The following is a 24,387-nucleotide window of genomic DNA, read 5'->3' on the forward strand; positions in this document are numbered from 1 at the left end:
ACTGCACAGAATTGCATGGTTCTTCACTGGGAAACGTTTGCCCTGTACGTTAGTCACTGTTGGTTTATCTTAGTGTAAATTCCTTAGCCACATTCTTTTCCTTTAAGTCCTAAGAAAGAAGAAAACTTTACAAATTTATGATAAATAACTGGAAAGATAAATAACCTAGAAAGATCAGCTCTAATAATTTTAGGTACAAAATTCATAGATTCTAAAGAGTTGAACAGTTTTACTGATACAGTAAGTGGGGTTTACTTAGCACTGTTTTAATGTATTTTTTCCTAGAGACAGCACTTCTCAATAATCAGTGACTTTCCTAAATCAATGTCTGACTAAAGAATTAGACCAAATTTTCCATATGCCAGAGTTGGCTTGAAAGAAAAATGATGAGTTTTCCTTGCAGCCTCAGGCATCCTTTCATGGCCAGGCTTTGGATCCAATAAGAAAGCAGAGCTTTATTGATTATTTTTTTTGAGAAGAATTATAAACAGAGAAGCATATAAAGGGTGTGTTACCATTTTTTCCCTCATTAAGGTTTTATCATGGATTCATCCTGAAAGTCAGGCCACAATCACTCGATGTAGCCAGCCCATGGTGGGAGTGAGTGGAAAGCGAAGCAAAGAAGATGAAAAATACCTTCAAGCCATCATGGATTCCAATGCCCAGTCTCACAAAATCTTTATATTTGATGCCCGGCCAAGTGTTAATGCTGTTGCCAATAAGGTGAGACCATCTTTTAGTAATTAAGATTATAATTACAGTTTCATGAATCAGCTGAGTTTGGCAGGGGCCACAGTGTAGTAAAAAGAGCTCAGGCTCTGTGGTGGAAAGTTCTAGTCTTGGCTCTTCTACTTGATGGTGTGAATTTTCAGTTATTTAATCATTTTAGACCTCAGTTTGCTCATTGGTAAAATGAGAATAATAATAGCTAACAGAATTGTTTTAGGAGGACAATCATTTAATAAAAAATAGTGCATAACCCTGTGCTTACTTATGCAATAACTAGGTGTTCAATTTTTCTTAGATTCTTTCTTCCCCTCTCCAAATGTGACAGCTAGCTGAGCCTATGACTGATGGATGTTCCTGTACAGAACTGCTGTAGGAATAGTGAAACAGTGTTCTCAGTGACAAGTGGTGCCCTCTTCTCACTGTCCTCCACCTGAACAAGTTATTCAGGCTGAAGAAGTTGCAGTTAGCTGTAGCAATATTCCTGATTGCTCCTGTAGAACTAGTATTGTGGAAATAGAAATGCTGCTTCAGGTGACAAAATCTACCATAGAGGAAGGAAGGAGAGAAGAGATACAACTCAGCTTTAAGAAATTACCTATTTTTTAAAACCCCAATAAAGCAATGCATATTTTTTATAAAAAATTAGTTAATGCATATAAGCAAAAAAAGGAAAATATTTTAAAACACCCAAACTCCTGTAACTGTGAGAGAAATACTGTTAAACCTTAGTAATGCTTCCAGACCTGTGTGTATATGTATGTACACATATTTGAAACAAAATTGGATAACTGTAACTTCCTTTTTTAAAAATTGACACTATTATCTCATATGCCAGTAAACATTCATCTGTAACATCATTTTAATGATATAGTAACTATACCAATTGTTGCTGCATATTCAGGTTTTGTGTGTGTGTGTGTGTTTTGTTGTTTGCTATTATAAACAATGCTTGGATGATCATCCTTTTAAATTGTGGAAGATGTACCTATTTCCATCCTGCTTAGCTTTTTGAGGGCATTGTGTTATCTAGGCATTCTCTAGTAAACTGTAAATTATTTACTCTTAAGGGAGACAGGGGAGGTACATGGCACCCTAAACAGTTATCAGTTAATACTGCAGTTATGGGGCATAAAGATAAAATGAGATAATGTGTATGTGAGGCCCATAGCCCAGGGACTGGCATATATTCTTCCAGTAATTACTTGTTTCCCTCCTTCAACTTTCTACCGTGCATTAGCAGGAATGAGATTTAGGATTATCTTCTGGGATGAGAGGGAAGGGAGAGAGGAATATAAGGCAGAAAAGGTGGTAGGGTAAAATGTTAGATTCTTCCTTTTACTTCTGTTTTAGTTATTCCCGCACATACCTCACTGTGGCAATCCCCTCTTTTTAATATGCAAAAGCCTATGTCATTGTTGCAACAAGTTTTTTTTTATCTGCATAGTAGGAACATTTTTTAATAGCTTAATGAATTATTGTATGACAAATGCTCTTGCAGCTGTGACTCATATTGACAATTAAAACTTTGCCAGCCACTAATTCCTCCATGTGTGCCTCACCCCGATCAATTTCACCTTCCACCCCTGCCAAAAGTAACCACGATCCTTTTATAGTAATCATTCCCTTGCATTTATTAATACTTTTATTACCAAAGTGTACCTCCCTAGACTATACTTTAGTCTTACCTTTTAAAATATTATACTTGATGTGTCTTTTAAGTCTCTCTTGATTTATAGTCCTCTCTTTGCCCATCTTTTTCTTTTTGTTATATTTTATCTGTAGAGTTCTCATAGTTTGGATTTTGCTGATTGCATCATGGTATGGTTCAACTTTCTTCTGCCCTAAATTTCCTTCAGATGAATCCAGAGGTTTATTCGGATTTTGGTTCAATCCCTTTGCCAAAGATGTAGGTGGTACACCTAATTTGAGGTTGATCCTCCTTTGTGAGATGTTAGCAGCTGTTGATGCTCAGTGCCTACATAATTTAATTCATTGGGAGTTACAAAGTGGTGATATTCTAATTTCATGATTTCTTTTTTAGCTTTTAGTTGAATTCTTTCTATACAGAGGTACCTTTTTCTTATCTGTCTATATTTTGGATAACTGGCAGTTCATATAAGAAAGACAGAAAGGCGTCATTCTTTCTCCTTATTTACCAGTTTTCCAAATAATAAATTTATTCTCTATCATCTCTTAGGGTAACTGATTTTTTTTAAGTATCATTATGAACTCATGTATTTAAATGTAATTGACATTTCCTAATCCATAACATTTTTTTTATGTTAAAAATTATCTCATCTTTGTTGAGAGGAAGTCTTTTCAGGTTATCTCCTGAGTTCTTTTGACATAACCATAGTAATCTTTGCCGTTTGGTGTGACAGGATGTACAAGATTCATCAGGAAATGTACAAGATTTTCTAGACTGGACTAGCCATTTATCCATGAAGTTCTGGTTTCTACTAATAGGAAATGGTATTTCAAACCATAATCTGGGTGCTAAGGATGTTCATTTGCTACTGGGATGGTTCTGTTTCTAGGTCTTTTCAGTGGACAGAGTTAGGAAATATTTACATATTTTTAAAGACAGCTGGGCATGGTGGCTCGCACCTGTGGTCCCAGCTACTCAGGAGGTGGAAGCCAGGAGATTGCTTGACCTCAGGAGTTCCAGGCTGCAGTGAGGTATGATCATGCCACTGTACTCCAGCCTGGGAGACAAGAGCAGGACCCTGTCTCTTAAGAGAGAAAAAAAAGTATCCTGTGAGTTGATAATGTCTCCTTTCTTCCCCACCAGCATTCCTGGTTCTTCAGGACACAGATGATGATAAAATTAGTATGTCCCTTAATTAGCCATTTGCTTTATCCCACCAGTCTCAAATAACAATACTGTTACCACCATCAGCAGTATGATTACTGAAGTTAAATGTTATTTTTTTGCATTTGCTCTCTTTATTATCCCCCCATCTTAAAGATTCTTTATATTATCTCTGGATTGTCAGAGTATATAAGCTTTTAGGTATTCTCCCTTTTATATACATTCTCTCTCTTCTACCTCTTACTGCTACAAGTACCTATATATTTTGTGTTCACAACCAATGCAGCCAATTCTTATATGGATGTCCTTCTAGTCATTTTTTTTGGTCTAAAGTTGTTCTGTAGTAAATATTTCAGTAAATATTTCATGGGAACAACATTCTCTGTCTTTGTGTGCTGATATAAAAGACACGGCAGCTTGTGTCCTTTATATTTGAAAGTCACTTTCGCTGGATACAAAGTCCTTGGCTCATATTTGATTTTCTTGAGTACCTTAAATACATTACTTCATTTTCTTTTGGCATAAAATGTTAAAAACTTTAATGATAAACTAAATATCTTTTCCTTCTAAGTTACTCCTTTTGCTTGAATATCCAAAGGATTTTCTTTCTTTAGTGCAGTTATTTTGCCAGAATATGTCTTCATGTTAGGTGTTGCAGGTCAGTATTCTCAGGTATGCATTTCAATTTGTATTAATAATTTTCAATTTTTTAAAAAGATTTCATGAATATATCCTTTAATTATAGTTCTTAGCATTCTGTTTCCTTGTTTTGGCTTTCTTCTGCAGGCATTCCTTTGGCTCTTCTTTACCTATCTGTATCGTTTGTCACTTTCTCTTGAATCCTTTTTATGTCTTTATGATGTCTTTGTGGTTTTTAATACTTTACAGCATCTGTTTCTTTTAATTTAATATCTATTTATTTATTTGCTTTAGTGTTGCTTTTACTTTAGTCTTCATTTCTGAAATGATCTTTTTCTTTTAATTTTTCCCCAATTCTATCCCTTCATTTCTGAGTTTTTTTAGTTCTAATTTATGTTGGTTTTCATGCCTGATCTTTTTTTACTTTATTTAATGAATGAAATGAATGAATGAATGATAGAGTCTCACTTTGTCGCCCCAGCTAGAGTGCAGTGTCATCACCATAGTTCACTGGAACCCCAAACTCCTGGGCTCAAGTGATCCTTCTGCCTCAGCCTCCCGAGTAGCTGCGACTATAGGCATGCAACACCACGCCCAGCTAATTTTTCTATTTTTTGTAGAGCTGAGGTCTCACCCAAACTGATCTTGAACTCCTGACCTCAACTGATCTCCCGCCTTGGTCTGCCACAGTGTTAGGATTACAGGCGTGAGCCACTGCAACCGGGCCTGATCTTATTTTAAAATGTCTTTAGCTTGCTTGAAAATAGAAGGCTTTAGTTTTGAGGGGGCACTGTCTGTAGGGATGTTATAAATGCTGTTCATTCTCTTTTCTTTTAGGATAGCTTATGTGGGATTTGACCTTGATCTTCTGTTACTCATTTTTAGGTGAAATTAGTTTCTTGAACTTTTAACAAGATGAATGGTTTAGTTAGAAGGTGTGCCACAAAAGTTAGGTGTACCCAGAAGTTAAAAGAGCTAATCACTGAGCTTCCTCTTTTGTTGTTTTCGTGTAATATTAAAAAATACTGAAGCTTACCTTCTGATATTTCCTGGCTCCATCCTGTCTCTTATACCCTGTACCCACACCAACACCTGTACCTACCCTAAGCCTGACCCCACCCCATCCCCACCCACAGCCAACACCACCTACCCTAACCCCGCCCCATTGCCCCATCCTTGCCCACATACATCCTTTATCTGGACCTTCTCTTCTGTTGTCTCTGTTGCCTGTGTTCTGCTCAGTTTTGATCCTGCACTTAGAAGAGATCCCTGGCTAGTCAGATAGGAGAGTTTGTAAGGGTTAGACTGCTTTGGCTCCTTTACATCTACTGTAGACCACCTTTTATACTCATCAACTGTTAGAATGGACAGAACCCCTCCCAGTTTCAGCTGCACTTCTTAGATTGATCTCTTGTGCTTTCCTGTAGTTCTAGAAGAAAGCCAAACACAGAAGCAGAGCAAATACTAAAAATTAAAAGACTCTTGGGGTTCTCCTGTTCTTGGGTCTGTCATATGTCTAGAAAGCTTTTCTTCTACTTTCTCCCATGCACTAATGGCAGGCAGATCTTGTGGCTATTGGTGGTTTGCCCCACCTGTTGGTGTTTTGGGGTTTGATGGAAAACTTTCCTACTTAATTCTGTTTTAAATGTTTTTTGCATGTTTTGGGTTTTACTTTGTCTTGTTGCCCTTTTAAAAAAAAATCTCCTTTATGCATATATAATCCATTCACCATAAAAGGCACTCTTTTAAAGTGCTCTTCTTTTAAAGTATGCATTTCAGTGTTTTTAATCTGTTCACAAAGTTTTACAACCATCACCACTACCTGATTCCACAGCATTTTCATTCTGTATGTTTTTGTGACGGGTTCTGTGTAGTTGCTACCACTGGTATCTTTCTAGCATTTGTTGCAACAAATTTGAATTGAAAGTCCCTCCACCCCTGACCTATTTCTATTCTTCAGAAGTAATCCTTGTTAGCAGGGATCCACTGCAACCCTGTTAATTTTATAACTGTGCCTGCTGTGAATCCAAACTATTTCCCAGACTTTCAGTGTCAGGAGGGAACTTCTGTTGTGTTAGCATCTGTTGCTGGTTATGAGTGTGAGTTTTGTTGTTTTCACAGGTATGGGTCATATGATCACTTAATTTTACGTAACTACATTTGCTACTCCAGGATTTTTCTAATTTGTTCCTATTAGGGCTCTAAGAGGTGTGATTTTATACATGAGTTAGGTAGGAGATTGGAGAATATTTTGTTCGTAAAATATAGAAAGATTAAGTCCAGAAAGATTAGGTTCTCCTTTCTAGCCATAGCTTATTTTTAACACCAGATATTTCTCACTCTGTTCTGAAGATACAGCTTTAAGTCTTTGAGGATAGGGATGACAATAGCATTCTGTGATTTTTTGTTCTTTTTATTTCAAAAGGATTATGTGGTTTAAACTAGAAGCAAGTCATTATGATTGCAAAGAGTTTATTTTGCAAATATTAAGATTAAAATGAGGTGAAGAGGCTGCGTGGTGAAGAAGCACGAGTGAACCAGATCCGTGGTCCTTGCACATGGAAATTACAGTCTAGTCATTTCCATAAATATGAAGGGAAGTCTTCTGTAAGAAATTATGTTTGGGTAGGATTTGAAATATGGTCAGGGAAAATTTAGTGCTTTAAAATGTTTAAATACTTTCATATATGTTTCACACTTAATTTTTATAACAATAACATAAGAAAGTCAGGGTGAGTGAACATTCCTGTTTTATAAAGAAAAGCATGAGGTAGAGGGTAGTTGTGCTGTGTCACGCTAAGCCATCCACATTTCCCCACGGTGTTTTCCTAGTCACCAGTAATATGTAGCATCTTTTATGCTACTGGATATTTTATGACACTTTTTGATGGACGTCCACATACAATGGATGTGTATTCATATATGACTTACCATGATGTGTGCCTTTTTCCAGGCAAAGGGTGGAGGTTATGAAAGTGAAGATGCATATCAAAATGCAGAACTAGTTTTTCTGGATATCCACAATATTCATGTTATGAGAGAATCATTACGAAAACTTAAGGAGATTGTATACCCCAACATTGAGGAAACTCACTGGCTGTCTAACTTGGAATCTACTCACTGGCTAGAACATATTAAGGTGAGTATATGTTACCGTTTCCCAAACAAAGACTGTCTTTACCCCTTTGTCAATATTAGCTCTTTTCCTATAATTGAAATCAACATGAAGGTACCTTTCTAAACAGTGAAAATAGATAAATGCTTTGATAATTAGAACTACTTCTAAATTTTTGATGTTTGAATGAATTAGTTTCCTATATTGTACATTTGGTTCTATTGTACTTCTTTCTTTCCCTGTTTCCCATCCTATCTGAATTCTATCCATCCTTCAGATCCTAGTTCATATTTCTTTCATAATGTCTACTCAGATCATATCTATTTCTATTTTCTCTCAACTCTTCACTTTCTCTTTTCATTTAATCATGTACTACCCTTTCATTTGTTTGCTTTTATATGTCAACCATTGTATATTGCTAACTCAAGGGGACCGGGACTGGATAAATCATATTTCTATTTTGTCTTCTCAGGAGTTAGGTCAGCACTATCTGTGTGAATAGGTACTCGCTCACTATACACTTGCTGCATGATTTGTGAAGATAAAACCATCCTGATTAGGGAAGTTAGGTGGAGTAGTTGAATAAAGGATACCATTAGTGCTAAATCATTCGGAGAACACTGTGAATGCTAATTTACCTAACATGCTAATATAATACTTGCATCATCAACTATTATTTCACTTAATATTGTCATATACATTTCAGATATTGTCTGAATTTTAGTAACATAACCTATCAAAATACAGACTTATGTAACTACATGTATATTAATATTGTGAAGTAAAGGGGAATAGGATCTTTCATGTTAAGAAGGAGGAGACTTATACTCACATTAAAATCTCTAAAATTCAGACAAAATTGAAGAGAAGGCCAAACTGAACTAATAAGAATTATAGACTATTTTTACTGTTTTTCTTCTAAAAGCTTAGATGCTTGAATATAGCAAAGTATACACACTACTCAGAGAGTATGTTTATGTGGCCCATTTATTAAATTGTATGGTGTGCAAATGTAAAGCCATTAAGACTTGATTTGGAACTAACATAAATTGCTGTGTTTGCTTCTGAAAATTAAGTAGCCAATTTCACTAGCAGGTGTAACATTCTCTCCAAAATGCTAGCAGTAACAAAACCATGTTTCCCTAGAGGTGTGACATGCAGTTTGGCTGGATTACTTTCTCCTCCCCAAGTCCTTATCACATCCATAAAGTTTACACACTCATCCTCTTCAGATCGCTGCTCAAATATCACCTCCTCAGAGAGGTCTTTCCCAACCACTCCATACAACATAACAGTTCTACCAGCACTCCCTATTCCCTGTATGGAGCTTTTTCACTTACTGCCATCTGATATGCCTTGTATTTCCTTGTATATTATTTGTATCTAACTGGCCTTGCCCAAGTAGAATGTAAACTTCATTCAGCCAGTCCTGTGTTCTGTTCTCTATCAACAGCACTAGAGCAGTACCTGTGCCATAGTAAGGGACTCCATAAATGTTTATGTGGTGAATGAATGAAGATTACTGCTTTGGATATCTCTTTGTGGTCAGTCTTAGCCTTTGGATTAGTGATTCTTACATCTGTATGTGCATTTGAATTATGGGTGGAACTTACTTAAAATGGATTAGGATCATTGGAGAATGGCAGAATGGGGCCCAGGTACTTTAATGCTTACAAATGACCCTGATACATAGTCACGGTTGAGATTGCTGCAGCGTACTCCATTTCTGGAATATGCCAACAGTTATGATCAAAGGGAGGTTATCATGAGATTTCTAAGCCTAGTAAATCTACTTTCCTTCATTCTCATCTATGTGTGTGGAACTATACTATTCTTTATATTAGGATGTGACCATTGTAGAGAAGAGTGGGGGCTATACTGTCCATTTTTAAAGATACTATACTTTTCTGTTTCTTTTTTGGTTATATATAATTCTGTTTAGTTTTAACTCAAGATCGATTTCAGAAAAGGTAAGTTATTTCACAAAAGGTTTCTGCATATTAAAAAAAATAAGAGCCAAAGTTATTTTAGATACCAGTTAAATTGACATGCTAATATTAATCTGATGAGAATTTTCATGCATACTGTTACGGTAAAGTAGCTTACCCTAAAGTTTATACTGTGCTTGCTGTGTGCTATATGACCTAGAACGATCTTCAGTAAAAACAATAAAATAAATGCTATACAACATTTTAAGAGAGATCCAGTTTTATTGCTTTCAGAGACTTATTCAAATTTGGTTAAGCATTATTTTAAATAATAGATAAGGCTTCAGTTGCCTTATCAATTATTTTTATTTAAATAGATGATGGAATATTTGATGATTCTTAGAAGCAGATCTCTTTAGAACTTAATTCTTCTAACAGAAATCTCACACTACTGATTCATTTAGCACCCAAAAGTACCTTTCATTTGGATATTTCATTGTGTAAAGTAATAGGAGTCAGCATTTATGAAATCTGTCTAGTTTTAAAAACAAAATTTATGTATCTTCTACCCTTTACAAAAATTTTTTGGAAAGGACAAATGTTTTTTCTCCCCATGTTACTAGACAGTTACCCGTAACAAAACTGAAGTAATAAATTTTGAAAGGGAGTATTTAATTTTTGTAAAAATTTCATTGAAAACAATCTGTTTTCCAGCTTATTCTTGCAGGAGCTCTTAGAATTGCTGACAAGGTAGAGTCAGGGAAGACCTCGGTGGTAGTGCATTGCAGTGACGGCTGGGATCGCACAGCTCAGCTGACTTCCCTTGCCATGCTCATGTTGGATGGATACTATCGAACCCTCCGAGGATTTGAAGTCCTTGTGGAGAAAGAATGGCTAAGTTTTGGACATCGATTTCAACTAGTGAGTAAAGAGCCTTGACTCTTAATGTGTCACATGCATTTCATGTAAGGGATGTGAAAATGCCTTTTTCTTTCATAAGATACTCATCTACACTTGATCATTTATCTAGAGGGGTAAACTTCTCATGAGAACTTTGTTTTAGAAAGCATTAGGCTACCCTAATGTGACTCTGCAGTCTGCAGCCAGAGCTAGCTGTTGTTCAGGGATCTGACCCAGTCTCTTCTGTGATCTCTACCAGGAAGTATCAGATAGCATTCAGTGATGTCTATGGGTGTCTCTACCTCCAAATGACAGTTCAAGATTAGTATGATGGTTACAGAATCATAAGGCACTCTAGCTTTTCCTGTGGACTTACAAAAAGAAAAGAATGGCTTAATTATTATTCTTGAAGTAGCTATATAAAGTAGCAGTGCTCACAAAGAATCAGAGTCTAAAAAAAATCAGGCTGGGGGTAAAAGAAAAATGGAGTGAAAATAAGTTTAGTTCAGAGTTGGAAATAAAACATAGCTTTTCTATTATGCTTCTTAAGGTACTAAAACTAAAATGACCATGTGTATGGTAAGTGTTGCAGATAAGCTTTATGGAAATGACAAATTTTTGAGCCCTCTGTATGGTTCAAACTTTATTTTGATGTTATCAAATTTCAGAATTGGAAAGACCTCAGAATCCAGGCATTCATTGTTACTTGAATGTCTTCTATGGTGCCCCTACCAAAGGATGGTTGAGTTTCTCCATTATCACCTCCAGAAATAAGCAGCACATCCCTTCCTGAGGCTATGCAGTCTCACTTTAGAAAGGCTACCTACTAGAAACTTCTTCCTCATAGTGAACTGAAATTTGCTTCCCATTGTACCACATTCCCCTTTATAGACATGAAGAACAAATATGACTCCTTATTCAAATCAGAAAGCCCTTCAAATATTTGAAAGTAGCTGACTGCCCACATCACCTGTAAGGTTCAGTTCTTGAAACTGAACATCCTTTTTCTTCATTCTTTTCTTATCCTAATCCCTTCACCATCCCAGTTGTCCTCTGGACTTGGCTCATGACTTTCTGCAAGGGTGGTACTCAGAACTAATCATAGTTCCTTAGACAAGTAGGGCTATTATGTCCCTTTTAAAAGATACTACACTTCCTGCGCTGTCTAGTTATATCATACTTTGGATTCATGGAGCGTTTAATTAAACATTCAAGTGGTTTTCAACTGTGCTTCTGCTAACACTAAATTGGGAATCAGAAAACTTGGGAATAGTGACCTTGTGGGCCTTGGTCTGCTCATCTGTTGTCCATATGTCATAATCATAGGATTTAGATTGAGGAGTAGGAATAATTTCCCAAGAAGGAGAAACAGGGGAGCAAATTGTCTGGGTGCCAAGGAGCAACGAGCATGGCAAGAGTAGAGTTGAGGGAGGGGGCAATCTGGAGAATCATGTAGAGGGGAGCCAGATAGTCAGAGGCCTTGAAGCCACCTGAGAGCTTGGATTCTGTGCAGACATTTTCCTAGGTTAGTTGAAGGACTTTCTGAAAGGTGTTTGCCCAGATGCTTTCCCTAGTGTTAACCTTTAGTATCCAATAGTTACCAGAGCACACTAGCACTGTTTACAAGTACAGTCATCCCTTGGTATATGCAGGTGACTGGTTCCAGGACCCTCTGCGTATATACCAAAGTCTGCACATACTCAAGTCCCATCTGTTGTGGAACCTGCCTATAGACACGTTGGCCCTCTGTACACACGGGTTTCGCATCCTGCATCTGATTGAAAAAAATCCACATGTAAGTGGTCACATGCAGTTAAAACTGTGTTGTTCAAGGGTCAACTGTAACATGAAAGGAACCGACATCTAAAGTTAGTCTCCTCTTTTGAATTTGAACTGTTAAATAAAATTGGTATCTATTTAGATAGCTCACATTTTTCAGTTCTCTATACTATGTACTTATCACAAAAAGACCATTTAAAACAAACTCTTACTTCAAAGAATGAAACTTCAGGCAGCCAAAGCTGCATATGTTCATATAAATATGTTCAAAATCATAAATGTTTCGGGCTGTTTGAAATTGCTGTGGATCCATAAACTACTAACTGTGGTTACCTACTGCATTTTTTTCCCTAGTTGTATTCTGAAAGCAGAATTTTAACAATTAAAGGACATCCAGTCAAGAGGTTATGCTCACGTGGTTAATGCAGGATAATGATTCTCAAACTTTTTGGTTTCAGGACCCCTTTACACTGTTAACAATTAATGATGACCCTAAAGAACTTTGTTTATATGAGTTTTATCTATCAGTACTTGCCACATTGGAAATTAAATTTAAAGAATATTTCTTAATTTGAGAAAATAATTATTATATATTAAATAATATTTTAATGAAAAATAATTGTATTTTCCAAAACAAAGATTAATGAGATGACTGGCATTGTTTTTACATTTTTTGCAAATTTCTTTGATGAGTGTGGCTTAGTAGAAGATAGGTGAATATACATCCACTTTTACATTCAGTCTTTTGTGACATGTTCTGTTGTTTTAAGTATATGAGGAAAATCTGACCACACACAGATATTAAAGTGGAAAAACAAAATATTTTCATAGCTTTTTCATGGAACTGTGGATATGCTTTTTTGATACTGTGCCAAAACTTGACAAATGGTAGTTTCTTATAGGTTAGAGATAATGTGGAATCCCAAATCAAATCTGTGAGGTTTTGTTGTTTATTTCACTAAATTTCATTGGTTTCTCTTGCACTTTGAATAGATCTTTTACCTATGCATGATTGTGTAACATTGTGTATTGGTTATTTGGAAAATATCGGCTTACTGAGTTATATAGATCTTCCAAATGTTACTATATTTCATTATATAATATCATAAAATCACATTTAATATCATCACTGATTTTTATTAGTAAAGTCTTCAAGTATTGTCAAGCTCATTGTGTTGGGTAAAATTCCCAAAATTGAATTTTTACCCACCCAAAAGCTTGAATTTTATGACTGAAAACAAATAGTTGTTTTCCTTAAGGTAATATATTCACTTTGTGCATTTTCAAAAAAATGTCTACAAGTCTTATTAGCCATAGTTCATATATCAATTGTTCTTTTCAGCAAAAATGATATTCCATGAAAAAGTGGTATTTCCTACAATCATATGTCAATATGCAGCAGAAACACATTATTGCATATTTCCTATTTTATCACAGAGGATATTAACAAATATCTACTCAGGGGTGAGATTTAACAAAATGTTTTTTACTGCTTCATCAAGCACACTGGCATAAATGACATTGACTTTTTTCTTTCATGCAACTGCATGTGTCTGGCAGGGCAGAATAACTACTAGAGCAGTTTGATTCCATTGCCTTGCTTGATTCCTACTAAGGCACCCGAAGTTTATCCTTCATCACTTCTGTACCATTAGTGCAAATGCCAACATACTATAAAAGGGAAATAATGTCTTCTGAAAGTCTTATGAAAATATTTTTGATCTCACAGCCCCTGGAACCACACTGTGGGCCACATATTTATAATCCCTGCTTTGGGGTAAGGAGCAGGGTTGTGTTTCTATCATCTGGGTGAAAGGTCCTCAGAGGAGAAAACAACTGAGAAACTGCTTGGGTGACTGCATGCTTGGAGGGCGAATGTCCAGCAGTTTTGAAAGGTTCTCTAAGATTTGTGCTAATGTTGCTTCTCCTAATGAAGACACATTTAGAGCTAAATGGGATGGCATACCCTTCACTCACTAAATAAGACATTAACAGAGAAGTATGCTTGCCAAGGCCAGTGTATAAGTAACTACTATTTACCAGAGGGAAATTAAATCTCCAGGATAAAAATCTGGGCTGAGGTGTGACGGCTCCTATCTTCCATTATCAACCTTTTAAGATCTGGGTTTCATTTATCAAACAAAGTGGTAAGCCCTACTACATGCATCTCATGTCAGAAAAATCTGGCAGTTTGTACATCAAAATGTTTGTTAATAGAGGTTTCTGCTTGATAGGATTTTGGGTGATTTCTACTTCGTTTGCAGTGCTCTATAAAAAGATTTTCTGAAAGTTTGTAGAATATTGACCAAATGTTATTTGTATTGAAAAATTATTTCCATTAAAAACTGAAAAGTCTTACAAAGCTCATATAATATTTCACTGTCTTTGCATCAGAGAGTTGGCCATGGAGATAAGAACCACGCAGATGCAGACAGATCGCCTGTTTTTCTTCAGTTTATTGACTGTGTCTGGCAAATGACAAGACAGGTAACTTATCTGGGATATTTATTCTTATCTCTTTTAAACTGTTCAGTTAGAGTTGGGAGATGTGGTCACTTACTATCCTATAGTTTGTGTAAAATGGAAATTCTTATATTAATAGTTTCCAGGTAAGAATGATTGTCGTATTATAAATTAAGTTAAAAAGTTGTTATTTGGGGGTAGTATTAAACACTTGACAATTTAATCTCATTAGCATTTCAACAAGTGGCATTGATGATAACCCCTAAGAAGTTATTTTGTGTTCTTTTGAACAAATAGTGTTAAACACCAATAGGCTTACCCAAAAGCTCATCTATACCTTGCTAAGGGAGGTGAAGAAATAAGCTAGGTAACTCAAACAAAATAAAATCCTACTTTAAGTAATTTTAATTATTTTAAGGGAAAAATGTGTTTAGATGGAAATTATAACAAAGTAGATATGTAATAGATTCAGTTCTTTTTGTTTTTAGGCATGGATAGGGCTACTACATTTTTTAGATCTAACAACTTTGTAACAAACCAGATTTATCTGAAATATTAATGTAAATGGATTTAATCTTTCGGGAAGGTACCAGAGGAGACTGAAAAAACATACTTATTGTGAGATCACTTCACTAATGAGGCAAGGGGTCATTGTCTTAAAAATATGATTTAATTTTAACTCAAGAAAAACCGCCTCAAAACCCAAGAGTTGAATGCAGCTTTGGCGGGTAAGTTATGTATTCATCCAAGGGTTTATTGGACCTCAAACGACTGGAGCCTGAATTGTTTTTACTTAGATTGCCACATGAATTTAAAATAGGGTAGGTGTTGGCTCTGCTTGGCTTTAGGATCATATTTTATTTAGGAGCATATTTAAGCTTTAATAAGATACTACTTTATTAAAAGAAAATGGTGATCCTCAGGTGAAATGTATTAATTGTATATTTAATAGTTTTTTCCCCTCATAAGCATTTTAACTTGAATGGTTTATTTTGAACCTGCTGGCTTAAATGAAGCATTGTTTGTCGATATGACTACAACGTGATGAGGTGGTATTTTAACATACATACTGAAAAGGTGTATACGATTCAGTGTTGGGGGGAGTTATGGGGCAGGAGAGATGCTATGTACTTAGTTTTACATGTTTACTAGTTCTTAGAGTAGCTTTGAATTTTTCCTTTGTAATTGCCTCTGAGTCAGTGTATCAGCTACATAAATCCCTACCAATCTTTTTTTTTGGATATTTGACTGGAAACAATAGGACCCACTTTTGACCATTACCATATTTGATTTTAAATAACCTTTGATTATTAGCAAAATCAAATATGCCATCAAAGGGGTAGGGAAGTCCTTTGAAATCATGGCATCATTTAGGGTTACATGGTACTGCTTCCCTAGGTGAATACCGTGAGGGGGCAGTGTGTTTAAATATAATAGTTCTGGTATATTTATTAGAAAAAAGATTCAATCACATTTTCCAGTCTCTTGCAAGGAAGACTATATATAATGGTCTATGGCCATACCACTCAGAACATGCCTGATCTCATCTGATCTTGGAAGCTAATAAGCAGGGTTGGACCTTATTAAATAATGCATTTATTCCTCAGTAATATTATTAACTCTATATGGTATATATCTAAAAACATTTTAACCCTAATTTTAAGTCTGTTACTAAGACTTTGTTTTATGCATATGTTATAGTTAACATGTTTTTCTATATATTTTCTTCTTGAACATAAAGCATGTTAGCTATTCATAATGTTTATTAACAACATTAGTTTTATAAATAATTGAATACTAGTACAAAGACTTAAATAGTATACTTCTCAAAATAGGACCAATTATGTTGTAACTAGCCTGATTCTATGCCTCTCCCCCTCCTTCCATCCTCATCTCCATCCCATCAGTCCTGGGATCAGGAAGCAGTCATTGAACGGCCCTTCAGATTTTAAACACATAAAGAAAACAAAATATTCCTCTTCTTAGGATTTTAAAAGCAACAGCAGCAGCTAATGCTCTGCTATTTTAGATTCACTGTGAGGAAATGCCTACTGATTAAGTTGTCTTCTCATAACTGAGCTAATAGTTTTGCCAAGAAGATGAAAAACTAATCGCAGGCTTACATCCTTGGGATTGCTATTTAATGGATTCAGGATGCACTCATATTTGGCTAATAAGGCTGTTAACAGTGTGAACAAATACAGGTGATGAGGTTTGTTTTTTAAATGAATGAATACATAAATGTTGTTGGCAATGCTTGATCACCTGCTTCATTCAGCTTCACAGCCACAAAAATTATTCAAGGCCCTGTAATTGCACTTTAGTAATAGGACATTAAATGTGAAATGTCTGATTTCAAAACAAAAGTGTAGTTTATTATATATCAAACAAGTAGCAGTACAATTAATCAAAGTATGTGCCTAAAATGTCAACACAGTTTTGCCATCTTAATGGTAGCTTATTTACGTCAGCAGCAAGGAAGCCTGGATAGCGAGTGGTGATGAAATCGCGAAAGGCATTTTCCACAGTTTGTTGAAAACTGAATATTTTTCCTTGCAAGAAGTGGTTCAAAGCCTGGAAGAAGTGGCAGTCAGTTGGTGCAAGGTCTGGTGAATATGGTAGATGACAGAGAGTTTCCAAGTCCAGCTTCTGTAATTTGAGTACAGTTGTTTGTGTGACATGTGGTTGAGCGTTGTCTTGCAAGAGGATTGCCTGTCTCTATTGATCAATCTCAGCTGCCTAATCGCAAGCATTTCCATCATTTCGTCCAATTGGTTACAATAGACATCCGCTGTAATCGATTGACCAGGTTTCATGAAGCTGTAGTGGATAATACCAGCGCTGGACCACCAGACATCATTAGCTTTTTTTGATGAATATGTGGTTTTGGACTGTGTTTCAGCACTTCATTTTTATCCAACCATTGTGCTGAACACTTGTAATTGTCAAAAAGAATCCATTTTTCACCACACGTAACAATACAGTGTGGAAATGGTTTGCCTTTATGTAGTGACAGCAGAGAAGGACAAGCTTCAAGATGATTTCTCTTCTGATGCTCCTTTAATTTATGTGTAACCCACTTATCCAGCTTCTTTACCTTGCCAGTTTGTTTCAAATGGTCCAATATTGGAATAATAACGTCAAACCTTTCTGCTAATTCATGACGTGTAGGTTGAGATGGATTCACTTCTACAACAGCTTCTAGCTCATCATTATCCACTTTGGTCTCAGGTCACTCATGTGGCTCATTTTCAAGATTAAAATCACCAGAACTTCTCAAACCATTGACATACTACGTGTTCATTAGCCACATCCTTCCAAAACACTTCGTAGATATTTCGAGCTATCTGCGCAGCATTGGTTCCACAACAGAACTCAATTAAAAATAACACAAATTTTTGACTTATCCGTGGTTTCACAAAAATTGCTCTAAAAATATTTGAAAGATAATCACAAGCCAAAATGTGCATTTGAAAGACTGAGAATGTACCTTCACAATGATAAACCAAGAAGTGTCCAAGTGAAATGTCAGATATCAACTGTCAAACTTAGTACTTAAGGAAATTGGACATTTCATGCTCAATAACCTAATATTTGAGAAATCTGCCATGTTACCCTGCCTACAGCTTCCTAATATTTAGGAAACTGGAAGGCAAAGTTGTTTTCATCCCTATCCTATTTGCATGCTGTTTATACAATTTTCCTCCACTATAAAGGGTAGGGATCTAAGAAATAAAAACTTGGAAACAATATGTATTTTCCCAATCTGCAATCCAAATATTCATAGAATTTCTTTCACACATAGCCCTCTTATTGGTACAGTCTTACCTAGAAGCTTCCGAATAATGTTGAAATGTTAAATGAATAGGATGGATTAAACTAAACCTTTTAACTTTCTGTGGTCTCTAATTCTTCATTTGACAGTCCTTCAAAATTGTGTTGTTTAAAACTGAGATGTCCAGTTAAGCCCTTAGCCAGGTTTGGAGAAAGGGTGAATTTTCTTTATGTTAGAAAGATGCTGCCAAAGTAGTAGATTACAAAGGACTCTGGTTTGATTAGATGTTCCTTGAGAAGTAGGTTGATCTGTTGAAAACTTAAAGAAAAATCTTACTATGTTGTTTGTGGTCATTTTGGCAGAGAAAGGACTAGAGTTGCCAGAATTGCCCAAGTCAAAATTCAGCAGCCTTCAAGTTTAGGGTTAACAAGATATAGAAGATACAGAAACATCATGGTCAGACCTTTCTAACTCTTACTGCACAAGAAAAGGAGATTCTGGAAGAAAGTACCTCAGAAAAGTGATAAAGTAATTTTTGAACAGAAAAACCATACAGATAATGCCAAAATGGCTTGGAATCATATAATTTTGTATGTTTAACTTAATTTTAAATATTATTACAAAGGATCTACCCATGACAAAGATGAATATGCTTGAAAAAAATGTTTACTTTTGTGTGTTTGTGGTGTTCAATTTGCAGTTTCCTACCGCATTTGAATTCAATGAATATTTTCTCATTACCATTTTGGACCACCTGTATAGCTGTTTATTTGGAACATTCCTGTGTAACAGTGAACAACAGAGAGGAAAAGAGGTAAAATCTCTTTGCTATCCCCACTGTACTTTGCCCTGCAACACACTCTGTGATAGATTTCAATTGAAGTTGTTCTTCTGGGTGACTTCTTGAGGTCATAATTTATCTTATATGCTGTAATATAATTACTTCCTTCCATACATCTGGACCTGATCTATTTTAGAATATCTCTGTCACAAGCTGTCCACTGAGTTATGGGTAGGAAGTAGTATCTACTAAAGAGAATTGAAGTATGTGAAATAGGAGTACCAGTGTACCAGTTTTTCTGTGCAGGTCGAAATCTTTCAAAACAGGTACAGAAAAATATAATTAACAGAAAACATACATTTGAATGAATGGACAGCTCAATTTCCCATATAATATTCTCCATATATATGAGACATTTTAGATTAAGTTTTTAGGTTTTTTAAATTATAATGTAATACTGTAAAAAATTCAAACACTGAAAAGATACTACGTAGAAAGTTAAAATTTTTCATTACCCCACTCCCCAGAGATATTACCACTGTTTAGGGGTTGGTATTATTAAGAAGAAACGATATAAGGATTACATTTCAAGTTTTACTTATGTCTTTCTCAAAATACATCTATGTATGAACATTTTAATCATCTTGATTGGTGTCTCTCTCTGCATCAACTTTTATTCTAAAAAAAGTGGTTATAAAGTAGTTTATTCTTGCTTTTTATAAAAGCATAGTGGGAAAAAGTGCTTGCACTGAAGTCCAGCTGCTGGGTTCAAATCTTGGATCTATCACTTACTGTGTAACTTTGGGCAAGTTAATTTCTGCTTCTGTAAAATAGGGATAATAATACTTATTATTGTGAGGATTGATTAAACCATACAAAATACCATAAGAACTGCTAAGTAGTAAGTGCTTCCTAGACTGTTCCGTGAAGGGAGGTATTTTTAAGTTCACTCATCTTTAGTGTCTACTGTGCAATAAATATTTTCATGCATAGCAGGTGCATTCAATAATTTATACAATGTTAAATAACTAAGAATAGCATAACTAAGTTCCAAAGATACTTTCATCTTTTGAGAGCCTTGGAAAGATTCACTGTATTTTGATTAAAAATATTTTTACTGATATAATTTGCATACCATATCCATTTTCAAAGTGCAGAGTTGAGTGGGTTTTAGTATAACTACAGAGTTGTGCAACCATTACTATTATTGAGTTTCAGAATGCTTCATCACCTCAAAAGACCTGTTAGTAGTCACTCCCCATTCTTCCCTCCTCTCAGCCTCTGGCAAACACTAATCTTTTTTTTTCCTCTGGGTTTGCCTCTTGTGGACATTCATATACATGGAATCATTCCGTATGTGGCCTGTGTGTCTGGCTCCTTTCATTTAGTGTTTTCAAGGTTCATCAGGTTGTATTATTTTTCTATGGTTGAGTAATATTCCATTATGTATTTTATTTATTCCTCGGTTGATGGATTTTGGGTTGTTTCTACTTTTTCACTCCTCTGAAAAAGATTTTGTATAGACGTATGTTTTCAGTTCTGTTGGATATAAGCCTAAGAGTGGGATTGCTGGGTCATATGGTAACTATGTTTAACTCTTGAGGAACTGCAGACTGTTTTCCATTACTCTCTGATTGGGGTTTATCACTGAAGTCTCCAAGAACACTCCGTCTAAAGAGATTTTAATGACCACAAAATACCTCTTTACAAATGTTGTCTAATGTATAATTGGCTCATGCAGTGGAGTCTTTACCTATTTTTCCTTCTTATAGAATCTTCCTAAAAGGACTGTGTCACTGTGGTCTTACATAAATAGTCAGCAGGAAGACTTCACTAATCCTCTCTATGGGAGCTATTCCAATCATGTCCTTTATCCAGTAGCCAGCATGCGCCACCTAGAGCTCTGGGTGGGATATTACATAAGGTGGAATCCACGGATGAAACCACAGGTATGCAGACTGCAAAGTACAATGGGAGTTTTCATTCAAAAAATACAACTTTATTAGATTTGTCTCCTTTAAAGCAACTGGAAAAATTATCTGTGCATATTTAAAGCTTTCCCCTCTACCCGATAATAGTTATAATTGTACAGTAGAAAAAGCACTGTACTGGGCTAAGGTAATCACTATATCTGACTCTTACCTTGATTTTTTTTTTTTTTGTATGACTTTGAACAAATTGCTTCTCTGTTTTGTCTCTTCTTCCCTCTTTTCTCTGGATAGCTTTTAGGGGTATTATTGTAGTAAATTGAAGAAACAGCTCTAGGAAAGTAAAAAGCCTAGCAAAATTCTAATCCATTGTGAATAGGCTATAGAATATTCGCTACTTAGAAGTGTTCAAGGTTAAAAATCTACAACTAAATGATAGGGAATCTTTTGAGTATTGTCTTGATCATTAGTTGTTCTATTTGGGAAAGTACTGGTTTCAGGAGCATCTCCACAGAGGGTATTCTCTGGAAATACTTGGGGGGGGCACTGGGAAAGCCAGTGAAAAACCAGTGGTGTCAGTGGTCCCTCAACTTAATTTCTCGGTTGAAAAGGTAGAATTGGTCCCAATGGCTAAAAAAACAAACTGCAACATTTAGGGAATGACTTGACCTTGAGTTTGGTTAGGATTGCGTAGTTGAATAATTTTATGTTTGCTTTTGTAGGAACCTATTCACAGCAGATATAAAGAACTTCTTGCCAAACGAGCAGAGCTTCAGAAGAAAGTGGAGGAACTACAGAGAGAGATTTCCAACCGATCGACCTCATCCTCAGAGAGAGCTGGCTCTCCTGCACAGTGTGTCACTCCTGTCCAAACTGTCGTATGAAGGACTATTAGATCAGGGGCCTTACTGCTATGAACTCTTGATTACAGTGGCAGCTTTATGAGTAGAAAGCTATCTGAATTTAGAACCCATCATCTATGAGAGAAAGTTCAGCCGCTTTATTTATTTTAAATCTCTCTAGGATGTGTTTAGAACTGTGGCAGTGCAGGTGGCTTAAGTGAAATAACTCCATATGTAACTACATGATTATGACACTAATCTTATATAAGTCACTCAAAGAATATTAAAATACTTCAAGCCTGGATCCACAGTGGGAATAAGTTTCTAATATTAAAAGAAAAACTGTCTTACAAATTTCGGCATGTTGTAAGATGAAAACAGACCACTTTAGAATTATATTTTTTGATGGGAGAGGGCTCATTGCACAGAGTAACATCCCAACATTGAAATTCTGTGGCATCATATATATATTGGGCCTTGATGTCATGACAGATCAAAATCATTTGGTAGCGCTTTCTCCATCACAGGTTTTTCTTTTTTGTAGTAATCAATTCACCTTGATCACTTTTCACCTTCCATATTCTTCATATAGTGAAAGGCAAAGTTGATGATATTATGTTGTAGTGGTAGTTGAAAATTATTGCTGTAATTATTTATATACCTATTTAAGATGTATTAGATAGCTGTTCCAAAATGCCTTATAGATGTGTTTAGGGGAAGATGAATGGGAGAAAGTGGTGGCCAATCAGGAGTTCAAAGAATTCCACACCCCTCAGTTAGCTTCCATTTGCTCCATTACTAGAAACATCATGGAAGATATTTTTAAAACTGTTTACCCTTCTTTGTTTTACTTATTTTTTTGTGTGTCCAAACATACAGAAGCTAATTGACAAGTTTTTAAGCAATTTAAAAATCTTACTAGAACTGACTTTTCCTGAAGTCTATATAAATAACTTAAGGTGAGAAGTACTGTGCTCAAATTTTACATTAAATATATTTTCCTTTGCAAATTCCGTAATTCCACTGAATGATTAAGTCTACCAAAGAACATACTGCATGTAATAGATGTATTACAGTCTCAATGCCAGTAAAAGAAATCTTGCTACACTGTTGGCCTGCTACATATCAGAGTTCGGTGCTGGTATAAACATTTGACTCCCTGATGTATATTTTACTCTATATAAGAGCCATATGTAATGTACTGTAACAAAGGAGCTTCTTGTCTCTTGGTCTTTTAATTAAAAGAAATTTCAACTGACTTTCAAGTTGTTTTTCTTTTTTCGCATAAATGTTATTTGGAAATGTTTTGAGGAGGTACACACCTCAAATGGAAGTGTTCAATATGAATCCGTTTTTTCTCCCAAATCAAACAATAATCAAAACTTCAGTACTTTTTTACTCCTTATGTCACTATACAGATAGTTTGAACTTAGCCCTCCTTGGTTTTGCAATGAGGAAATAGTTTCTGTTACTACATCCAATATTAGCAAAATCAGTACCAAAATGATTTGGTCACTGTGTGAAATTTTTTATGAGAAAATTTTTAACAGCACTTAAGCAGCCAATTGGTGTTAAAGCTAAATTTTCTACTCCAAATATTTCATAAATCCATTCTCTTTTCTCCATCATTTTCCTCATCTAAACCTTTAGCATCTTGGTCTGATACCACATAAAAGAATGTAGAATGGCTGAAGAGATCAAGAATTTAAAACTTCCAGTCTTAACTATACTTGCATCTACTTCAAATTCCACTCAAAAGCCAGAGAAATCTAGGTGCAAACCTTCCGTGGCTTCCCTCACCTTCTGTAGGAGTCTCCAATATGGAGTGCTTGCACTTGAACATTTAAGATAGACCGTAGGTATGTGTGTGGAAGGGGGAGAGGAGGAGTGCTTACAATTTTTATATATTTATCTACACACACAAAACTTTTAAACTGACAGTTATGTTTTATAACTTTACATTTCTATTGGTTGTGCACGTGTACTTTATGATCAGGGATACAAAATTTACAGACCAGTATAACCAAATTTTACTACTTATCCTCCTGTAATCTCTGCCTCCCCCTCTATTCTTATCTGCGTATCTCAATTTTTATGTACCCCTACATTCACAATTCCCCCATGTAAACTGCAGATTCCCACTTTCCCACTTTCGTTGATTCTATCTTGTGGACCTGGAACAACTGTTCTCCCTTTCAATTAAGTCCTATTCTCTCGAGTTTAGGCATCATCTCTGCTTCTGGGAAGCTATCTTTGATTCATCACTCCCCTCTGCCATGCCCCACCCGCCTCTGTGCCCCACAGCACTGTGCACATGGCTACCACAACGAACTATGTAGATGTGCAGCACCAGTCTGTAAACATACCTTTCTTACTCTGCTTGGTATCCACATTGGCAGCTTACACATAGAAGATACTTATATTTGAAACGAACTGCAATAAAGTTCTGCTGTAACACAAGTGGATGGATAACATATCCCTCTACTGTAAACACTCAGATGAGAAACCTGAAGCAGTATTTTCTTATTTTTAGTTCTCACCTGAGAGTACCAAAAGCTGGAGCAGTTATTTTAGTTTGAATCCTAGCTGACAGACGGGGTGGGATTTAGCATCATTCAATCACTCTTCTCCTAATTAGGACTCAGAGCCACTACAATTCAAATGAGTTATATAATTTAATGACCTGAAATTCAAAA

The 24,387-nt window shown here is 35.7% G+C and overlaps 1 protein-coding gene across 3 annotated transcripts in view; it reads left to right on the forward strand.

The window, feature by feature from the left end:
* MTMR2 (myotubularin related protein 2) overlaps positions 1-22,949 on the forward strand; it is a 105,584-nt gene extending 82,635 nt beyond the window's left edge. For all 3 annotated transcript variants that reach the window (XM_045556893.1, XM_045556895.1, XM_045556894.1), the window contains 7 exons: positions 535-723; positions 7,134-7,319; positions 9,938-10,144; positions 14,297-14,389; positions 18,841-18,954; positions 20,694-20,870; positions 21,572-22,949. In XM_045556893.1, coding sequence (XP_045412849.1) covers positions 535-723; positions 7,134-7,319; positions 9,938-10,144; positions 14,297-14,389; positions 18,841-18,954; positions 20,694-20,870; positions 21,572-21,733 — 1,128 coding nt within the window. In that variant the 3' untranslated portion in view covers positions 21,734-22,949. The remainder of the gene's footprint in view (positions 1-534; positions 724-7,133; positions 7,320-9,937; positions 10,145-14,296; positions 14,390-18,840; positions 18,955-20,693; positions 20,871-21,571) is intronic.
* Positions 22,950-24,387: the final 1,438 nt, after the last annotated feature.

Source organism: Lemur catta, chromosome 7 (genome assembly GCF_020740605.2).
Source record: "Lemur catta isolate mLemCat1 chromosome 7, mLemCat1.pri, whole genome shotgun sequence".
NCBI classification, from domain to species: Eukaryota; Metazoa; Chordata; class Mammalia; order Primates; family Lemuridae; genus Lemur; species Lemur catta.